The 18,200-nt window shown below is 44.8% G+C and overlaps 1 protein-coding gene across 2 annotated transcripts in view; it reads right to left on the bottom strand.

Moving 5' to 3' along the window:
- SLC7A9 (solute carrier family 7 member 9) overlaps positions 1-18,200 on the bottom strand; it is a 61,070-nt gene that overhangs the window by 40,767 nt on the left and 2,103 nt on the right. For both annotated transcript variants that reach the window (XM_089667811.1, XM_089667812.1), the window contains exon 2: positions 10,094-10,237. In XM_089667811.1, the coding sequence (XP_089523937.1) occupies positions 10,094-10,207 (114 nt within the window). In that variant the 5' untranslated portion in view covers positions 10,208-10,237. The remainder of the gene's footprint in view (positions 1-10,093; positions 10,238-18,200) is intronic.

Below are 18,200 nucleotides of genomic sequence, written 5' to 3'. Positions count from 1 at the left end.
AAATAAATAAATACAAAGTAGTGAGAGGACAAAAACCATTCGGAGAGCTCAGTGGCTCAGGTTAGGCTGCTGACAACAGGCAAGGCTACCCCAGCAGGTTACCAGAAATGTGCAAGCCCCAATGGAAGGAGTGCCAGACCAAAAGGTTCTTATTTTATCCGAATCCCTGATAAAAGGGGGGGGGGGTTCTCCGACCCCCCGAAATGTGTGCCTTTTTTTTTTTATACACTAATAAATTCATTTGGACTCTTATCCTTTGGTCTTGTGCTCCATCAGTGCATGGGTTTTCTGGTAACCTATTCAAAGTTGTCCCTTTATAGCCAGGCAACAACAATAAAGCAGCGTGTTGACATTACTCAGGTTGCGGTTATCTTATCTAAATCTGAATGTTTCTTATTTTCATGAGAGTGCAGAGAGATAACGAAAAGACACTCGATAATTACTTTATCTAAATCAGAATTTAATCACTTTTTCATGAAGGTGCAGCGAGATAAATGGCAAGAAACTCAAGTTATTAACTGCACTGAGTATACATTAACCATCGGCTGTGTGCTGACCTAAGCTATATGCACACGGGGCGTTTTAGTAACGCTGGTAACGTTAGCTGTGTAAAGTCACGTTAAAAACGTGAGTTTTTCAGCGTTATTGTATTAGCATTAGGCATGCTTTTTAGAGGTTTTTTTTTACCAAAAAAAAAAAAATATTTTTTTTTAGTCAAAAAAAGTCCAAAAACGCTGGTTTGCCATGATTTACCATGTTTTTCAGCATAAGAGCGTTTTTACAGCTAAAAAAACGCCTCTAGAAACCCGCTAGTCCTGGGTTTTTTTTCCCAGCCAAAAAATGTTGATTCCAGTCTATGTGTGCATGGGCACATAGGATAACATGCTGGGGGGTTTACTGGCTATAGAAAAAAAACCATCAAAAGCCAAAAACAGCCGCTGTTAAAACATCCTGTGTGCAGGAGGACTAAATTTATAGAGCATGCACTTCAGGTGTGTTGAAGGAGCAGCATCGTGACTGTGGTTTTGCAGCACAGGAGCTCTAGGTTCAGTGCCTACTGGTGACACCATCTGCTTGGTGCTGCTGTAGGACTTATTTGGATCAGGGGCGGACTGACAACTCATGGGGCCCCCGGGCAATAGGGGATCATGGGGCCCCTGTGTCCTTGCCCAAACTCAAAAAAGCCTATGAAAAAGGTACCAGGGGCATCTCATGGGGCCCCCTACTGACCCCGGACCCTCGGGCAGTGCCAGAGTTTCCAAATGGTCAGTCCGCCCCTGATCTGGATGCACCAGGTTTCTCCTCCAATTAAAACACACACTGGTAGGTTAACTGGCTTATATTCAGACTTGCATGTGTGTAGGGCTGTGGTGCACCGAAATGAAAATTCTGGACCAAACTTCAGGATGCACTTGGCCGAAAACCAAAACCTGAAATGGACAGTTTTTAATATAATATATTTTTTTATACATAATGGTTTTATATTCGACTTTTTAATTAATATCATGAATTTAAATGAAAATAATAAATAGCCGGGCTGTGGGCGGGCACTGGAGCAGAGTAATGGCCACGAAGACAGAACAGTCAGCATTGGGCTTAATACGCGTGAGCTAAGTGAATCTTTTTGGCCATTATCGGCACCTTTTTTTTTTTATATTCGACTTTTTAATTATTAACATGAATTTAAATGAAAATAGCCGGGCTGTTCAGGGCGGGCAATGGAGCAGAGTAATGGCCACGAAGACGCAACGGTCAGCATTGGGCTTAATACGCGTGAGGTAATCGAATCTTTTTGGCCATTATCGGCACCTTTTTTTTCACCTTTTTTTTTTATATTCTACTTTTTAATTATTATCATGAATTTAAATGAAAATAATAATAGCCCGGCTGTTGAGGGCAGGCACTGGAGCAGAGTAATGGCCACGAAGACGTAACGGTCAGCATTGGGCTTAATACGCGTGAGGTAAGCGAATCTTTTTGGCCATTATTGGCACCTTTTTTTTTTCATATTCTACTTTTTAATTATTATCATGAATTTAAATGAAAATAGCCGGGCTGTTGAGGGCGGGCAATGGAGCAGAGTAATGGCCACGAAGACAGAGCGGTCAGCATTGGGCTTAATACGCGTGAGGTAAGCGAATCTTTTTGGTCATTATTGGCACTTTTTTTTTTCCTATTGGCAAAATGCTGATAACCCCATTTTAGGCCGATAATTTACGGCGGCTGATATATCGGTGCATTACTAGTTCTATGTACTTGATACAAAAACACGGAAAATATACCCTGTATGGACAAAGGTTTGTGTACGACTGACCAATACAAATATATAAACTTGTTGGACATCCCATTCCGAAACCATGGCCAACAATATAGAGTTGCCATCCTTCTGTGTCTATAATATCTTCCACGCATCCAAGATGGCTTTCCACAAGAGTTTGGTGTTTGTTTGAATTTGTGCCCATTTGTGAGGTCAGGTACTGATGCTGAATGAGAAGACCCGGATCACAACCGACATTTCATTTTATCCCAAAAGTGTTCAGTAGGGTTGAGGTCAGGGCTCTGTCCACGTCACTCAAGTTTCTCCACAACAAACTTGTCAAACGTGCTTTTATGGTACCTGCTTTGTACACAGGGGCACAGTCATGGTCAGGGGCGGACTGACCATTTGGAAATGGCACTGCCCGAGGGCCCGAGGTCAGTAGGGGTCCCCATGAGATGCCCCTGGTACCTTTTTCATAGGCTTTTTTGAGTTTGGGCAAAGACACAGGGGCCCCATGAGTTGTCAGTCCGCCCCTGGTCATGGTGGAACAGAAAAAGGGTCTTCACCTAACGGTTACCACAAGTTTGGAAGAGCACAATTGTTTGTCCTTGCAAGATATATTATTAAAAGTACCCTTAACTCAGTTATTTTGAAGAGACCCACAAACTTTTGGCTATATAGGTAGGGGTCATAGTCAGGTGTCGATAAACATTTGGCAATTGAGTGTACACATTGTACAAAGATTTTATCCCGGGTGAGAAATGAACTTGGGACCTCCGTGCATAATCCCTATATCTTTCAGGAAATGGACCGGTAAGATATCAGCTGCTGTACCCACTACAAAGACGTGCCACTAGTTTTCAGGGCTTTTAACTGGATTTTATATACTGTAGAACAGGCATGTCCATAGTCCGGCCATTTACGGCCCGGGGGTCGGTTTAATACGGCCCTCCAACAGCCCTCCCTGCTCTGTGTAATGTGGCCCTCCCACGGCCCTCCCTTCTATGGCAGACAGTCTTCTGCTTGAGAGCAGAGGGCAGTGCGCATGCCTGACTGCGGCGCGTTCTCCCTGGTCTGTGTAAACGCGGCTGTCGCACGGCCCTCCCTTCTGTGGCAGACAGTCTTCTGCTTGAGAGCAGTGCGCATGCGTGACTGCGCCGCGCTGGGAGCGACAGAGGGCGGTGAAGTCAGGGCCGGGCTTCCAGCGTGAAGTGTGTTTCTCTTCCCCTCCCGGCTGCCGAGCAGAGACTTCAGCTCCAGCTACCTTTTTCACCCTTCACATTAGTGCAGGTAAGTTTTTTTTTAATTTATTTTCAATACATTGTGAAAACTCAGCTGTCAGTTGATCTTAATGTTATGAAATGAAAAGTATGTCGTTTGCAATTAACTTGGCATAAAATAATTTATTTGCGTTTAATTGTAATGGTTCAAAGAATGTTCGGAAAAATGTTCGGCCCTCCACCATGTTCACTTCATCCAATCTGGCCCTCTTTGAAAAAAGTTTGGACACCCCTGCTGTAGAATGTAGCAGTGATTGAAAATACCCCAAGGTGGCCAAAATTTCCAGTGGATGATTAAGCTCACTAAACTTCAGCTGGGGCTGATCATTTTTGGAGGGACTTTATCTGCAAAAGATATGGCCCCTTAACCTGCAAAAATGTTCCCTAGAGCAGCCTCTGTGAATCATGGTTCCGTGGAACCCTGGGGTTCCTCCAGAGTTGGCTAGAGCTGAGCAATGTAATAGGGCATTCCTTCCATTGTCAATCAATGTAAGGGGGCACATCTCTCATTGACCAGCAGTGTAAGGGGGCACATCTACCACTGACTATCGATGTATAGGGGGCACATCTACCACTGACCACCAATATATAGAGGGCACCTCTACCACTGACCACTAATGCAATGGGGCACATCTACCACTGAACACCAATGTAAAAAAGGGCGCATTCATCACTGACCACCAATGTAATGGGGCACATCTACCACTGATGTATAGGGGGCACATCTACTTCTGATGTATAGGGGGCACATCTACCACTGACCACTGATGTATAGGGGGCACATCTACCATTGACCACTAAATATATAGATGGCACATCTACCACTGATGTATAGGGGGCACATCTACCACTGATGTATAGGGGGCACATCTACCACTGATGTATAGGGGGCACATCTACCATTGACCACTAAATATATAGATGGCACATCTACCACTGAGCACTAATGCAATGGGCACATCTACCGTTGACCACCATTGTAAAAAGGGGCACATTCACTACTGACCAGCAGTGTGGGGGCACATCTACCACTGATCACCAATGTAATGGGGCACATCTACCACTGATGTATAGGGGGCACATCTACCACTGACGTATAGGGGGCACATCTACCACTGACATATAGGGGGCACATCTACCATTAACCACCAATATATAGACGGCACACTGAGCACAAATGCAATGGGGCACATCTACCATTGACCACCATTGTAAAAAGGGGCACATTCACCACTGATCAGCAGTGTGGGGGCACATCTACCACTGACGTATAGGGGGCACATGTACCATTAACCACCAATATATAGACAGCACATCTACCACTGACCACTAATGTAATGGGGCACATCTACCATTGACCACCATTGTAAAGGGGAACATTCACCACTGACCAGCAGTGTGGGGGCAGTGTCAGGGGGTATATCTACTACTGGCCACCAATGTATGCGATCACCTATTTTATTGACTACCATTGGGATAAGATTCTCTGTTTTTAAAAAGTGTCAGCTATTTTCAGCGGAATTATTATAATTATTATACAGGATTTATATAGTGCCAACAGTTTGGTACAAGAGGAAAGAGAGGGCCTATATTGTAAGCTCTAATGAGCCAGGCCCTCTGTTTCCTCCCAAACTGTATTGTAACTGTAACGTCTACCTTCATTTTGTAAAGCGCTGCGCACACTGTTGGCGCCATATAAATCCTGTATAATAATAATTATAATAATTCCGCTGAAAATAGCCAACACTTTTTAAAGACAGAGACCCTTATCCCGGTGTGTTATCTTTGTGAAACGAGTGTATTTTCCACACGATGTAATGAAAGCTTCACGTACTATTGAAGCAGGTTAATAAACAGCAGCTGGAGACTGAGTCATCGGATGGAAATATCTTGTCTTCGTGCGGATCGGAGTCAGCTATATTTAAGCACAGCAGGCCGATCAATATGAATTGTCTATGGGTTGAGTTATTAGTCTTTTCCTGGACGCCTACATGCTGCATCCCCCTCAGTGAGATATCACATCACCTTAATCTGTAAGTTATCTAAATTATTCACATCTCGTACCCCCCTCCCCCCACTTCCCATCCATCGGGGTTTCCAATAACACAACAGAATCCCAATCCATGAACCGCACATCTGGAAGACTAAATATAACATGGACCATTTTTAGTACCGCCATTATTCCACGGCAGTGGTGGATTCCGGTCTCTGTAACAGATAGTGTGGGTGGGTGGGCTGTACGAAGGCTTAGGGTTTAGTGCTGGTGCCCTGCAGTGATGGGGTCCAGGGTTCAGTTCCTGCTAAGAAAGTCTGCTCTATTTGTGTTTTGGGGGGGGGGGCTTCCTCTAGGTACTCCAGGTTTCAATGCAAAAATAGGCTAGTACGTTAACCTTCGGTAAGACAAATATTGCCGGTGTGCGACCATTTGTATTATTATTATTATTATTATACAGGATTTATGGCGCCAACGGTTTGCTCATTTACATTATAGTGGGAGACAATACAGCAACAATACAGTTCAATACAAGAGGGATAGGAGGGCCCTGATCCTGGGAGCTTACAATCCTATTTGTATAGTCTTTATGGGGACGTTCTAGAGCAGTGGTTCTCAACCTTCCTAATGCCGCGACCCTTTAATACAGTTCCTCATGTTGTGGTGACCCCCCAACCATAGAATTATTTTCGTTGCTACTTCATAACTGTAATGTTGCTACTATTATGAATCGTAATGTAAATATCTGATATGCAGGATGTATTTTCATTGCTACAAATTGAACATAATTAAAGCATAGTGATTAATCACAAAAACAATTATAATTCATGGAGTGTCGTTTTACCTTCAATACTGCTGCTTTCTCCAAAGTAGCTGCTCTTTACACATGTGTGACTCGTCCACATAAGTACATTATGGCGCCAACCCTGTCACATACACCTGTATTTGTACGGGGTGTTTGTGATGGGGTTGGCGCGATGATGTCATCACGCCGGGTACTCGTATGTGGGCATATCTGCATGTGAGCGGGCCCACCTGGAGACGGATAGAGGAGCGGTGTCTTAGTTCTAATATGTGTTTTCCGATGGTCTTAGGCGACCCCTGTGAAAAGGTCGTTTGACCCCCAAAGGGGTCGCGACCAGGGGTGGACTGACGACTCATGGGGCCCCCTGGCAATAGGGGATCATGGGGCCCCTGTGTCCTTGCCCAAACTCAAAAAAGCCTATGAAAAAGGTACCAGGGGCATCTCATGGGGCCCCCTACTGGCCCCAGGACCCTCGGGCAGTGCCCCAGTTTCCAACTTGTCAGTCCGCCCCTGGTCTGGAACCCAACAAGACTAACCTGTACACCGAGATAAGATAACATTGTATTCTGTAGGCTCCACTTGACACCGGTAAGTATTTGCTGGAGGATTCCATGTCTCTAATTAGAGAAAAACCCCATAATCCCAGCACCAATAGAGCTTTCTCCTCTACGGATTATTTTGGGAAACGCCATCTTGGACGTGCTTTAGCTGTAGGCATGAGTGTACTAATTACTACCTAGGGACGTGAGGCTATTGGTTGAGAACCGCTGTCTAGTGTAAGCTCCTAGTGCCAACCTTGCAGGTCCTCGCTACCCATGATTCAAGTGAAGTTCACCTTTAACATCCACACACTGCACATATGTGTCACTGGGTGACCTTTAGCCCTGGTTCACACTGAATCCGACTTCGAAATCATGAGACTTGACTCCAAGTCGCACGATTTCAAAGCCGCAGGTCAGTGTGATTTCAAGGGCGACTTGCCTGACATCTGTGTGACTTCATGCACAGGTGTCTATGCAAGTCACACCTGAAATATGCAAAAAAATTGTTCCGGAACCTTCTTTCAAATCAGTCGAAGTTGCACCGATTTGAACGGTTCCATTGCCAACAATAGGGTATGACTTGTCATACGATTTGGAACGGTCAAGTTGCATGACAAGCCGCACCGGTGTAAACCAGGGATTAGTTTTATTGCTGCATTCACAAAGGAGATAATGTATGTTTTACAGATGTGTAGTGGTAGTAATTAGACATCTTCTGTGACAGAGTACCTGTTGGGGAGTTGGTGAACCCCTTACAGTCATAGGGTTTGATTTACTAAAACTAGAGAGAAGCCGATTGGCTACCATGCACAGCTGCACCAGATTTTGCACTGACTTTAGTTGGTTTAATTAAGCTTTGACAAAAAAACAAATCTGGAAGCCGATTGGTTTCTATGCAGAGGTACATCAGATTTTGCACTCTCCAGATTCAATAAATCAACCCCATAGTTGGCCAATTACAGCCACACACTATGGGGTTTTCACCTGCACTAATACACGTTATGGGTAACAAAGCCATGTCCTTCCAGCTACAAACCATAAATGGAGCCAGGGGGATCTTAAATGAAACCGCTACCAACTTTTGTCCAAGTCCATTCTTTAATCTGAACCCCAGCCAAAATAACAAGCGAAAAATGAACAGCTCAATGCAGGTAACAGAGCAAAAGGGGATTTTGCTGCACTATTCACATTTACTCTAAAGATCTCCTTTTCATTTTGCAACTAGATGTCCTCAGTCTAAGGCCAGCAGCATTCAACCCACTTCCTCTGGGCTCAGGTGATCCCGGACAAAAGTCACCAAAGATCCATTATCTCCTGCGCTCAAGGACTCAAACAGGCTGAACTGCTGTAATACTGACACTCAGTGGCTGAATATCTCCTTGCCATGGGAACTCTGCCATACTGAAGTCTCTATCTGCTCAACCCAGCTCTGATGAAGAAGGGAGCACCCTTCAAAACGCGTTAGCCTTCATCCCTCCCCCCTTTTTGATTTACCTGTAACCCTGTTTGGATTATGGTTACTTATGCCTGTTATACAATCATTTTGTGAGTATATTTCCTTATTAATAAAATTAGTCACTATTTATTGAGGTAATGCGCAAGGTTTGTGCGCTCTCTTTCATCTTCCTCTTCAGGTGATCCCGGACCAGTCCCCAACCTGTGATATGCTCACTACTCTGTCACTGTGATTTCTCCTCCTATCACCATGCTTCTTGTCCGCACAATAAGTGATTGGCTACTTGTGCTGCTTCTTCTTCTTCTCACATTCCAGCCCTGCTATTCATTTACTGCAAGCAGCCAGGATAAATTCATGTATTTACACTGCTTTTTCTTAGAAAATGACATATAAAGTGACATCACTGAGAATGCAGCCTTTCCATTCACTAGAGACCGATGACATCACTGAGAATGCAGCCTATCCATTCACTAGAGAGTGATGACATCACTTAGAATGCAGCCTATCCATTCACTAGAGACCAGTGACATCACTGAGAATGCAGCCTATCCATTCACTAGAGAGTGATGACATCACTTAGAATGCAGCCTATCCATTCACTAGAGACCAGTGACATCACTGTGACTGCAGCCTATCCATTCACTAGAGAATGATGACATCACTTAGAATGCAGCCTATCCGTTCACTAGAGAGCGGTGACATCACTGAGAATGCAGCCTATCCATTCACTAGAGAGCGGTGACATCACTGAGAATGCAGCCTATCCATTCACTAGAGAGCGGTGACATCACTGAGAATGCAGCCTATCCATTCACTAGAGAGCGATGACATCACTGAGAATGCAGCCTATCCATTCACTAGAGAGCGATGACATCACTGAGAATGCAGCCTACCCATTCACTAGAGACCGCTGACATCACTGAGAATGCAGCCTATCCATTCACTAGAGAGCGGTGACATCACTGAGAATGCAGCCTATCCATTCACTAGAGAGCGGTGACATCACTGAGAATGCAGCCTATCCATTCACTAGAGACCGATGACATCACTGAGAATGCAGCCTATCCATTCACTAGAGACCGATGACATCACTGAGAATGCAGCCTATCCATTCACTAGAGACCGATGACATCAGTGGGAATGCAGCCTATCCATTCACTAGAGACCAGTGACATCACTGAGAATGCAGCCTATCCATTCACTAGAGACCGCTGACATCACTTAGAATGCAGCCTATCCATTCACTAGAGACCAATGACATCACTGAGAATGCAGCCTATTTATTCACTAGAGACCGATGACATCACTGAGAATGCAGCCTATCCATTCACTAGAGACCGATGACATCAGTGGGAATGCAGCCTATCCATTCACTAGAGACCAGTGACATCACTGAGAATGCAGCCTATCCATTCACTAGAGACCGCTGACATCACTTAGAATGCAGCCTATCCATTCACTAGAGACCGGTGACATCACTGAGAATGCAGCCTATTCATTCACTAGAGACCGATGACATCACTCAGAATGCAGCCTATCCATTCACTAGAGACTGCTGACATCACTGAGAATGCAGCCTATCCATTCACTAGAGACCGATGACATCACTGAAAATGCAGCCTATCCATTCACTAGAGACCGATGACATCACTGAGAATGCAGCCTATCCATTCACTAGAGACCGATGACATCACTGAGAATGCAGCCTATCCATTCACTAGTAAGAATGAAAAACAAGAGTCAGAACATATACTTGCCCGTTTCTTCAGCTGCAGAGTTTCTGACTCCATGCTCTTCACTGATTGGCTATCAACCCCGTCATCAACCCCGTCATCCTTGACCTCTTTTCGCTTTTTAGCCCCACCCATCATGCGATTGGACCTCTTGCCAGCTGCTGGGACCTTTATGACACAAAACAAACATCATTATATTCTAATAGTGCAGCAATAACGAATGGACAACTGTACACCCACAAGGAAGTCCACTGATAAAGTGGCAATCTGTTTCTGATTGCCGTCACTTGGCACAACTGGGAGATTTAGAGATCGGTGTTCTGAAAAATTTATTGAGCATTGTAATATTTTATGGCTCGTGGTGTTTTCTTGTATAAACATTAGGACACGTGCACAGTGATTTATACCCTGCACCTGACAAACATCAAAAAGGCAGCTATTATAGGAGTTCAGACAAACTTTTATAAGAATATGGCCGACAACAAAGAACCGATAAAATGACGGATCCACAGAAGCGGATTCCAAATGTTGCCGTGTCCTAGGGATGGGTTTAGTCTTTATATTACAGTGGTGTCGCCAGCAGGGGCGGACTGACAACTCATGGGGCCCCCGGGCAATAGGGGATCATAGGGCCCCCGTGTCCTTGCCCACACTCAAAGCACACCCAAAAAAGCCTATAAAAAAGGTACCAGGGGCATTTCATGGGGCCCCCTACTGACCCCGGGCGCTCAAATGGTCAGTCCGCCCCTGGTCGCCAGATTTAATTGAAATTAAAGCCTAAAAACTATGTTTTGCATATATTGGGGAAGGGTCAGGTCTTTACTTCCTCCTGGTAGAGAAATAGGAGGCGGCTGGAATTTAACCCCTCGCCCTCCAGAGGATTCCCCCCCCCCCTTTCCTCCTGACCAGGCCATTTTTTGCGTTACTTTAACTGACAATTGCGCGGTCATGCAACGCTGCACCCAAATTAAACTTACATCCTTTTTTCCCCACAAATGGAGCTTTCTTTCGGTGGTATTTGATTGCCTGTGCTTTTATTTTTTGCGCTACATACAAAAAAGACCAATAATTTTGAGAAAAAAACAATATTTTTTACTTTTTGCTATTAAACATGTCCAGTAAAAACTAAAAAAAAAAAAATCAGATTTCATAAATTTAGGCCAAAAGTGTATTCTGCTTCATGTCTTTGTTAAAAAAAAAAAATTATTGGTTTACATGAAAGTTATAGCGTCTACAAATTGCGGTATATATACTGGGATTTTTTTTCTTTTTACTAGTAGTATTGGCGATCAGCGACTTATAGCGGGACTGCGGTGGGCATTCTGACACTGGGGGGGAACTGACTTGGTGTCACTGACATCCTCAGTGACACCAATACAGTGATCAGTGCTAATAAAAAGCACTGACACTGTAGTAATGACACTGGGCAGGAAGGGGTTAACATCTGGGGCAATCAAAGGGTTAACTGTGTGCTGTTTCACTGTGTGGGTGTGCTGTAAGCACGCTGCTTTGTATGGCTGTGCTATGCAGAGTCATACAAAGCAGTGTGCAGGAGCTGACGGGAGAGATCTGCGTTGTTTATACACAGGTTTCTCCCCCATCGGAGATTCTCGGCAATCACCGGGTGGTGGCAAGAAATCACCGGCTGGGCCCCGGTTATTGACAGCCAAGGCCGTGAATGGCGCCGTGGGTAGAGCGCATGCGCCCCCTACCCGGAACTGCGAAATCACATATATATGAAATTTTGCGCACCCGTGGCGCCCTGTAGCAGTATTTCTGGTATAGGGTGGCACAGAAGCGGTTAAACACAGAAAAAGTAAGCAATGGCTCTGCATTCTGACTAGATAGTTAATGAATCGGGTTCAGAAAAGCAACTATTCAATTAAATAGGTTTTCCTTGACTTCCTGTGCCCATGCAAGACATGGGGAAAGGAGTGTTCCGTTTCAAATACCACTTTATGCATTGACATGCCTCATTAGACACAGTCTGCCCAGACAATATGGTCACCTGCTGACTTGGCACCATCCACAGGCAGCTTAACTCTTCAATAAGACACAGAAGTTGAATCCAACACAAATTTACTTTAGCTAATTGCAGTAGAGAGGATGCTTTTTCCTGTCTTTTGAAGACCTAGTACTTTGCATAGACCCTGAGATTAGGAAAACACTGACTGAGGGAACGGGTCAGCCTAGGACTGAACAGAAGGGGAAGACAAAAAGGGAGAAACTAAAATCACAAAATAATAATGTTGTAATGGCCCAAAACTGCCATTAAATGTCAGCATACTACAGAACTATAATAACCTCATGCAGTTCAATGCAAAACAGACATAATACATATATTGTAAGCGATACAGAATAAGGGTGAGTGTCAATGGAACAGGAAGTCACAGACTGGAATAAAAACCATTTTCAGAAGTTCAAACCCTCCCTCCATATTCTATAAAGGCATCTTTTTTGTTGGGGAAAATTCCCATCGTTTTCTGTCCTCACAGGATAGAAGGGTAAAATTCTCTGGTAGGGTCAGAGGCTCGAACCAGTAAGCACACATACAAAGCACCAATAAAAAGTGTTGGCAGGAGCTGGGCTTTCGCTAGACTGTGTTAATATCTAAAGGTACCTCAACCATGGCTGAATGCTAGACCAGGGAACAAAAATGGCTACGGAGTGACAGGTACACTTGAAGCCAGTCTTGAATTGTGGTACTAATGGCCCCGCCATCCGCTGAGGACTATTATCTATAATTACATAGCTGATGCACAATGCATAAGGGTCCAGTAATCCTGAGAAATAATAAAACATTGATAATCCAATAGCCTCGCACCCCTAGGTAGTAATTAGTACACTCATGCCTACAGCTAAAGCACGTCCAAGATAGCGTTTGCCAAAAATAATCCGTAGAGGAGAAAGCTCTATTGGTGCTGGGATTATGGGGTTTTTCTCTAATTAGAGACATGGAATCCTCCAGCAAATACTTACCGGTGTCAAGTGGAGCCTACGGAATACAATGTTATCTTATCTCGGTGTACAGGTTAGTCTTGTTGGGTCCAGACCAGGGGCAGACTGACCATTTGGAAACCCGAGGGCCCGGGGTCAGTAGGGGACCCCATGAGATGCCTCTGGTACTTTTTTCATAGGCTTTTTTGAATTTGGGCAAGGACACAGGGGCCCCATGATCCCCTATTGCCCAGGGGCCCCATGAGTTGTCAGTCCACCCCTGGTCCAGACTGGCTCAAATATATCCCTACGTGCTCTGTACAGCACTACGTAATAAGGCAGCACTATACACAGTGCATCCAGAAAGTATTCCCAGCGCTTAACTTTTGCCACATTTTATGTTACAGCCTTATTCCAAAATGGATTAAAATAATTTTTCTCCCTCAACATTTTACAAACAATACTTCATAATGACGACGTGAAAGAAGTTCATTTTGAAATCTGTGCAATTTATTAAAAGTCAAAAAAATCCTCATGTACATAAGTATTCACAGCCTTTGCCATGACACTCAAAATTGAGCTCTGGGGCATCTTGTTCCCACTGATCATTCTTGAGATGTTTCCACAACTTGATTGGAGTCCACCTGTGGGAAGTTTGGTTGATTGGACATGATTAGGAAAGGCATAACCCTGTCTATAGAAGGTCCCACAGTTAACAGTGCATGTCAGAGCACAAATCAAGCCCTGAGGTCCAAGGAATTGTCCGTAGACCTCCGAGACAGGATCAAGGCACAGATCTGGGGAAGGGTACAGAAACATTTTTGCAGCATTGAAGGTCCCAATGAGCACAGTGGCCTCCATCATTTGTAAATGGAAGAAGTTTGGAACCACCAGGAATCTTCCTAGAGCGGGCCGCCCAGCCAAAATGAGCGATCGAGGGAGAAGGGCCTTAGCCAGGGAGGTAACCAAGTACCCGATGATCACTCTGAAAGAGCTGCAGTGTTTCCCTGTGGAGAGAGGAGAATCTTCCAGAAGAACAACCATCTCTGCAGCACTCCACCAAATCAGGCCTGTATGGTAGAGTGGCCAGACGGAAGCCACTCCTCAGTAAAAGGCAAATGGCAGCCCGCATGGAGTTTGCCAAAAGGCACCTGAGGGACTCTCGGACCATGAGAAACAAAACTCTCTGGTCTGATGAAACAAAGATTGAACTCTTTGGCCTGAATGCCAAGCGTCATGTCTGGAGGAAACCAGCTCACCACCTGGCCAATACCATCCCTACAGTGAAACATGGTGGTGGCAGCAACATGCTGTGGGGATGTTTTTCAGTGGCAGGAACTGGGAGACTAGTCAGGATCAAAGGAAAGTTGAATGCAACAATGTACAGAGATCCTTGATGAAAACCTGTTCCAGAGCGCTCTGGACCTTAGACTGGGGCGACGGTTCATCTTTCAACAGGACAACGACCCTAAGCACAGAGCCCACATAACAAAGGAGAGGCTACGGGCCAACTCTGTGAATGTCCTGGAGTGGCCCAGCCAGAGGCCAGACTTGAACCCCTCTGGAGAGATCTGAAAATGGCTCTGCACTGACGCTCCCCATCCAGCCTGATGGAGCTTGAGAGGTACTGCAAAGAAGAATGGGAGTAATTGCCCAAAAATAGATGTGCCAAGCGTGTAGCATCATACTCCAAACGACTTGAGGCTGTAATTGGTGCTAAAGGGGCTTCAACAAAGTATTGAGCAAAGGCTGGGAATACTTTATGTACATGCGGTTTTTTAATTTTTTATTTTTAATAAATTGCAAAGATTTAAAAAATGAACTTCTTTCACGTTGTCATTATGGGGTATTGTTTGTAGAATGTTGAGGGAAAAACATGAATTGAATCCATTTTGGAATAAGGCTGTAACATAAAGTGTGGCAAAATTTAAAAGCTGTGAATACTTTCTGAATGCACTGTAAATAAATACATAAATGTTTCACTCTCACCCCAGGGACTCCCCCCTTCCATCGCTTAAGTCTAGGGCAGTGGTCGGCAAGCCGCGGCTCGCGAGCCACATGTGGCTCTTTACAAACTTAAATGCGGCTCTTCTGTGTGCCGGGCGCCCGCCCCCCTCCCTCCTCTCGGGCGGCCGCCCCAAAAGTCAGGACCTTGCAGCTGTCAGGATGTAGGCGGGGCAGCGTGACGAACTCCTCTCCTCTCACAGTCCGCCCTGAAGACCAGAACGGCGCGGGAACACGTCGAGAAGAACGCGCGGAGCAAAGGTAAGTGAATTGATATGGGGAATGAATTACTATAGGGGGGATGAATTACTATATGGGGGATGAATTACTATAGGGGGGATGAATTACTATATGGGGGATGAATTACTATGGGGGATGAATTACTATATGGGGGATGAATTACTATGGGGGATGAATTACTATATGGGGGATGAATTGCTATATGGGGGATGAATTACTATATGGGGGATGAATTACTATAGGGGGGATGAATTACTATATGGGGGATGAATTACTATATGGGGGATGAATTACTATAGGGGGGATGAATTACTATAGGGGGGATGAATTACTATGGGGGATGAATTACTATATGGGGGATGAATTACTATGGGGGGGGATGAATTACTATGGGGGATGAATTGCTATATGGGGGATGAATTACTATGGGGGATGAATTACTATAGGGGGGATGAATTACTATAGGGGGGATGAATTACTATATGGGGGATGAATTACTATGGGGGATGAATTACTATATGGGGGATGAATTACTATGGGGGATGAATTACTATATGGGGGATGAATTACTATGGGGGATGAATTACTATATGGGGGATGTATTTTCAGTTTTAAAAATGTGGCTCTCAAAATACATTTCAATCGTGGTTTTGGCGAGATTTGGCTCAGTTGAAAAAAAAGGTTGCCCACCACTGGTCTAGGGGCACCAGATGTCCCTGGTTTCCAGGGACAGTCCTTGTTTTTTGGGGACTGTCCCCAGGCAAACAAAAGAAAAGGTCCCCAGTTTCATCCTTAGTTAAAAGAAATTTGTCTCCGATTTCATTCCAGCTTTAAAAAAATGGCATCTCCGGCTCAGACGGCTGCAGTTATCTTAGCGATGTTCGTGTGATTGGCTTGGAGCAAGCAGGAGGGAATGATGTGTATGCTCCCAGCTATGTTCAGGGATACTAATGATGTCACATGTCATGGTCTTCCCTGTCCCTCACCTCTTGGCTCGGACTTCATTGTGAGAGGTAAGGATATGGATTTTTCACCACATTGTTATTTCTTGTGCCGGGGAACTGCAATAGAAATTCTGAAGGACCCTCTGCACATTGGTATACCAGTTTGCAGAGGGTCCTTCTGAATTTCTAGTGTTAATATGTGGTTACACCCCTTTAGCACCTGATAGAAAAATGCATGTACTAGCTATTGGGATTTCCATGCCCCTATTATCCCTACCCCCCTTCTTCACCCACATAAAAGTAGGTATGGTCAGTAAGGTGTCCCTGGATTCCCTTTGAAAAATCTGGTCACCTTAAATTCCCTTTAATAGAAATGGAAAGCCTCACTGACCATAGTGGAGGCTCCGAAGGGGCGGGATGAAGCTTGACTTTTACATGAATAGTCAAGATTTGTATATAATATTAGCTGCCTATTTTTCTGGTTCTGCTGCTCATTGTGCCAAACCATTTTCTCTGCAGTTAACTTCTATTTATATATTTTTGACCACATACTCATCCACCCCCAACCTAATCCCAAATTTTAATCTGCCCCATAAACCAAACCACTAATCTAAAGTGTCCCTGCAGGTATAGGATTCAATTCTACTGATGGTGTTCTATGCAGTCTAGTGGTTGATACTGGCTGCAATCATACTGGGAAAGGTTGGTTAGCAGAATACACCAGAACATCCTTCAGGAATATAGGAGGCTCAGTGTTCTGCATGGGAGGGGCAAAGTTCATGTTCCAATAAATGTTGCTTAATGTGGCCGAAGTTATTCTCTCTTATCATTTATTGAGGGTTATGGAGAATGTTTGGCACTTTTCTATATAGTTTCTTAATTATGTTCAGGACAAAAGCACAGCAGGGGGTGTAAGAGGCAGAATAGTGGTTTTTGACTATGCTGTGAATATCCAGTGTAATTTAATATCCTGCTACTCAGGGCTATTCAAAATTCACAAAACAAACACCATTGAATGAATATGAGAAGGACATGAGTGGCTCCAGACAGTATTCCCTGCCAGTGGCCCATGGTGCTTACTCAATAATTGGAGAAGATCTTGTATTACATAAACACCAGTAATTATGCTAAAAGATTACACAGGTAAATATAGTGGTGCATTGTTATTTGGGAACCCTTCATGCCAGAGAAAATCTTTAGCAAAAGGGGGAGGGGGGAGGAGAGAGAGGGGGGAGGAGAGAGAGAGGGGGGAGATGGGGAGGAGAGAGGGGGGAGGAGAGTGGGGGGGAAAGAGAGAGGGGGGAAAGAGAGAGAGAGGGGGAGAAGGAGAGAGAGGGGGAGGAGAGAGAGGGGGAGAAGGAGAGAGAGGGGGGGAGTGGGGGAGAGAGAAGGGGGGAGGAGAGTGGGGGGGAAGAGAGAGAGAGGGGGGAGAGAGAGAGAGAGACTGAACCATACAAAGACCAAGTCAGAGAGAGTGCCAGAGACCGAGCCAGAGACAGAGCCAGACAGAGAAAGACCAAGCCAGAGACCGAGCCAGACAGAGAAAGTGCCATAGGCCCCACTGGAGACTATTAGTGAGGTCAATGATCTTGAAAATCATGGAAATAAACCTGTGCTCCCCACTGCTCCATTCACCAAGACGAGGGAACAGAAATATTTGAGAAAGTGCAAAGCTGATCTGGTTGGAGCTCACACAGGGCTATGCACTCTAATGTGACAGCTTGACACAACTCCTGGTGGACAGGAACAGAGTTGGGAATTATGGTAATGAACCCCAATATCACTTTTGGGTGGAGTGACCCTTTAATTTGTTCTTGAAGCCGCTTGTGCAATGTTCTGGTAATCCGGGCTGCACCCAATTACACAATAGAGATCTATTATCTATATACCGTCCCAGATTAGGTAAGATTACACCCGAGTACAAATTCAGAGCCAGCCACCCATGTGCATGGCAATGGAATAACGGTTGGTGAGCTTGTTTGTTTTTGAAACGCAGGCATTAAAAA

The sequence above is a fragment of the Staurois parvus genome, unplaced genomic scaffold (assembly GCF_062004578.1).
Source record: "Staurois parvus isolate SC_StPar_1 unplaced genomic scaffold, SC_StPar_1.0 ptg003601l, whole genome shotgun sequence".
Taxonomy (NCBI): Eukaryota; Metazoa; Chordata; class Amphibia; order Anura; family Ranidae; genus Staurois; species Staurois parvus.
The sequence above is the reverse complement of the archived record's forward strand: the minus strand, read 5'-3'. Positions and strand labels throughout refer to the sequence as shown.